Below are 4,592 nucleotides of genomic sequence, written 5' to 3' on the forward strand. Positions count from 1 at the left end.
AACCCGTTACTAGTGTGGTGTACCTAATAAAGTGCCCGGTGAGTGTATGTATGTTGATGTCTTTCTGCTCTGGGTTCAGAGCAAAAAAAAACAACTAACATCATTTCTATTACAACATGACTGATGATTATGATTTGATGTGGTGTCTCTGGTCCATTTTGTTTATCAGACTGATGCTGACAAAACATAAATGCAAACATTAAAGCCAACAATTTATTGCCGTTTATGCATTTTTTTTGCGATTTGTGTATTGACAATAAATTTGCGATATATTGTGCAGCCCTAGTACACTGATTGCAGTTTTCTGACCAGTCTGATCTTTATAACATCTGACCTGCTGTTTACGATTTAGTAGATACAGATTTTTTTAATAAACTGACACTGTYAGGTGTTATAAGGTCACAATACACCGTTAATGTTCCAGTCTTATCTTATTGATAAACACTGAACAGTACAAAATAATAGACTAAGCCCACAGCTGAACCTTTCACTTCAGTAAAACCTGTTGAGTCTTGTGTAAAAAGCTCAGTTGTGTCATACTGAGGGGTCAGCCTGAGTCATTTTTATTATCTGAGTTCTGAAATATGTCAAAGATGGGGATGAGGTTTAGTTAACTTTATTTATATTTAGTCTCTGTTCAAAGACTGAGGAAAACAATGATGAGTGACAACTTATTTTAACACCGTCAGAGGATTTTTCACAATAAAACCTTTTAAAGTTCTGAGTCAAGTGCATACATTCTGAGAATATGTTAAAAACTGTATTTAGACAGGAAACAGTTTAACTGATTAGAGCACAGTTTGTCCTTCAACACAGATACGATTTGAGGATCGGGGGCGTCTGGTTTTCCTGTAAACTCTATGGTGGATGAGCATCAAGGGGCATTGAGAGAGTTGAGGTGCGCGTCTGGTGCTGCGCATTTCAAAGCGTTTTCACTTTCGAGCGTTTGAYGGCCATTGGAACATCAGAATATTTGCAGCTCGATGCAGAGCGTCAACCAATCAGAGAGACTCAGTGGAGGACCAAGAGACAACATTTTCTTGCTTTCAGTAAATAATAAAGCCAAGCTACTCTCTGTTTCATCCAACAAAGAGACCGGCAGAGGAAAATAACCAAAAGTCAAGAGACTCCCTCCAGCGCTCATCTTTCCACACTTTGCTCAGACATGTCTAGAGCAGTTTTGACTCTGATATCAAGCGTCTGACTTCAAAGTGCACAAACGTCCAACTTGAGGTGTTGGATTTTTTTTTTTTTTGACGCATGAAACCCGTTCGATCTGATTTGCAGCACAAAAAAAAAATACTTGTTAAAGTTTAGCAGCGTTTGTCAAAGACATGTCTTATAATAACAGAGTTCCCTCCTCAGGGTTCGACAAATCCTATTGCCCGACTGCCCGGGGCAGGTAAAACCCATATTAGGGCAGGTGGGTGTGTCCCGTTGCCTGCCCGACCGGGCAGGTAAACAATTTCTTAATTTTTTTTAATGGACCATTTATTCAAAATATACTGAAAACAAATGAAGAAATTTGGCATTTTAAAACAAGTAAAGTGAGAAAAAATCCTCAAAAAGTCTCCCTCCCTCCCGCTTTAGCAAAGTTGCATCTCGCCGTCGTGTCGTGGGATCACTTCCTCCCTCCGTCCTGGTGCACGTCGCACAGACCAAGCTTTAACAACCGTAGCGTTTTTCACGTCTGTGTTTTCAGAGGAAAACAATGTTTTTATGTACTGTTACCCACAGAGATGATAAATATATGTTTTTTATGTACTGTTACCCACAGAGATGATAAATATATGTTTTTATGTACTGTTACCCACAGAGATGATAAAAATATGTGGACGTTCGTTCAGTCATAAATCCATCTTGCTAATGTGGCTTCTGCTCTGATGATGAAGATGAGAGAGGAGCAGCAGCGGGTCAGAAGCTCATTGTATGGCAGGCAGATATAACATTTATTTGGCTTCACCACACACATATTCTAGTTATCTGAAATTGTTTTATGACTAAATTAGACATATTAGTTATTTAGGATAAAATAATAAAATGTTTTCTTTTATTATTTTGTTTTATTTACTTTTTTTTAAATTTGGAGAACTTTCCAGCTTGAGATTTTGTTTGTTTGTTGAAGTTGATTTTTGAAAATAAGGGGCAAATATGAAAAGTTTTTTTTTACTTCACTCTGCACCCTTTTACTTCAGGGTATGATTTACTTTGGGTTTTTTTAATGCTGTACATATATGGTTTTGTTTTTATGAATGAAAGAAAGAAACATAAATAGACATCTCTTAATATATTTTGACAATTCAAAATACCTATTTAAGATATCTCTAATTTTATTCTGACTATTATAAATAACGTCAGATTTATCACTAGGTTGTATGGAGACTCCAGTTCAAAATATCTTAAATGTATCTTTAGATATGGGATAGGCTATATACGATTATTTTAATGCAAGTTGTTGACTTTTTCATGTTATGTAAATTGTATTTAAAACAAAGCTGCTGCTGTTGATCATTCTGTTTTCATAAGCCCCGCCCCCAAGGCCTGTACTCTAAGGGGAAACACTGGAACGGTCTAAAAAAGTTTTTGAAGATGTTCTTGATAAAACAATTGACTGTTAGTAACTCAGTCTAAAATGTGCATCTGTTTAATCAGATGTCACATATTATATACCTCTGTATAACCATGTTAATATTTTTATAGTACAAATACTGTACATGTTTTACCCTTTTTTTTTATCAAAATTTGAACATTTTTGTTTCGGGCAGGTAACTTTTCATGTCGGGCAGGTAACATTTGTTGTCAGGCAGGTAAAAAAAAAATCTTGTCGAACACTGTCCCTCCTGCCTTTAATTGAGCTGAACCCTGGGGACACATCAGTCAGTAGAAGAAATCCACTAAAGTTCAGACTCAGTCTAACTCTTTGAAGCTGTGGTTGTAACGTGGACACTCCACGTCAGACTAAGTACAAAGTGCTTTTTCACAAGTTGTCCTGATATGTTAGAATACTAACAAGGTCCCATTCTTTCACGTTTACAGGAGAAGACCCTTGAAGATGTGARACTCACAGTCAAACACATGGACACGTCACTAGCGTGAGTCCTGGGGGGTCTAATACAACTGAAGGAAGTTCCCAGCAGCAAGTGCTGAAACACGTGCTGAAATGATTTCAGACAGCTGCAGGGAGCGTTGAAGAGCCGTGAGAGGGAGATCCTCAGCCTGAGGAGGCAGCTGGAGGCAGCGCAGGAGGAGCTGGGCTCACTCAGGAGAGACAAAGACGTCTTCATCAGAGAGAACAGGAGGCTGCAGGACGACCTGACCACGATGACCCGGGAGAACCAGGTCAGCCATCCACAGTGTTACTGACAGCCCAGCAGCTTGTGTCAGGAGTAAAGACCAGCAGCTTCTTGTTGCTCTCTGCAGACACTTCATGCAGAAATGGAGGAGGCTTTTCACGAGAAAGACGAGCTGAAGCTGAGGGTCCACTCGTACATCTCCGAAGTGTCCAGAATAGAGAAACTTGTGGCCGCAAAGGTAAGGAAGTGTCCTTCCTGGTGGCGTTGGTTGGGATTATTCTGCTGACGACAGCACTTTGACCTCCAGGAGCAGGAGAACAGGGATTTGTTGGAGAGGTTTAGGACTGCCCACTCTGAGATGAAGGAGCGGGAACAAAAGCTGCAGCAGGCTGAAGGTCAGAACACCTCCATCCGCCTGGAGCTGCTGTCCTCTGACACTGAACGCAGACAGCTTCGAGACACCGTGGGTCAGCAAGACCGAGAGATCCAACAGGTGAGATCTTTGACCATCATCTGCCGCAGGTGAAGGGTGATCATGTTGTTGGCTGTATTAGCATGATTCATGAAGTAGATGTACATCTAAACTCATTTACATTTAAGATCTCCACATACTCCATCGATCCACGTGGTTGTTGGCATTCATTTTCACACACACCTTTCACAGCCCCCGAGACACACGAGACGAGCTCCTGGGAAACCCCTCCCACTATGGGATACGCCATTCCATGGGGTTTCTTCTCACTGGAGTCTACACTACGGGTAGTGCTGTAGTCAAGACCACAGTATCTCGAGACCAAGTCAAGACCAAGACTTTTAGGGCCTGAACCAAGTCGAGATCAAGACCAGAAAAAAACGAGTGTCCTAAAAGATGGCGTATTCTGTACACATGTAGCTAACGTGATAAATCGAGCTAATATTGACAAAATCTTTGTTTGAGGGCAGAGGAGAGAATTTTGCTCAGGGCTGTACAGTGTGACATATACTCTATGTTATGTTACACTTTCAGCATAAACAAACATGGCCACAAAGATCTGACCAATCACACACACAATAAAAAACATACTCAAGATTTTTTTTAATCTAATGATACATATTCTGTTTAATTTTTATTTATTTTATCTTTTCTAAATAAAATAAAATGACTGTGTTTTAATATCCCAGCATTTTTTTTAATGTAAAAACAGCAACAGGCCTAGAGAAAAATGTCAGAGGAACACACTGAGAGGGAGCGAGACACACACATACTTTGTCTTGCTATCTTTGTGAGGACTACTCACACACACACACACACACACACAC

At 40.0% G+C, this 4,592-nt stretch overlaps 1 protein-coding gene across 1 annotated transcript in view; it reads left to right on the plus strand.

The window, feature by feature from the left end:
* LOC106533504 (centrosomal protein of 135 kDa) overlaps positions 1-4,592 on the plus strand; it is a gene marked incomplete at its 5' end in the record, with an annotated part of 17,501 nt that overhangs the window by 6,985 nt on the left and 5,924 nt on the right. Inside the window, 4 exon segments of the mRNA XM_014029836.1 lie at positions 3,037-3,092; positions 3,171-3,339; positions 3,421-3,531; positions 3,601-3,786. Of these exon segments, the coding sequence (XP_013885290.1) occupies positions 3,037-3,092; positions 3,171-3,339; positions 3,421-3,531; positions 3,601-3,786 (522 nt within the window).

Source organism: Austrofundulus limnaeus, unplaced genomic scaffold (genome assembly GCF_001266775.1).
Source record: "Austrofundulus limnaeus strain Quisiro unplaced genomic scaffold, Austrofundulus_limnaeus-1.0 Scaffold958, whole genome shotgun sequence".
NCBI lineage: Eukaryota > Metazoa > Chordata > Actinopteri > Cyprinodontiformes > Rivulidae > Austrofundulus > Austrofundulus limnaeus.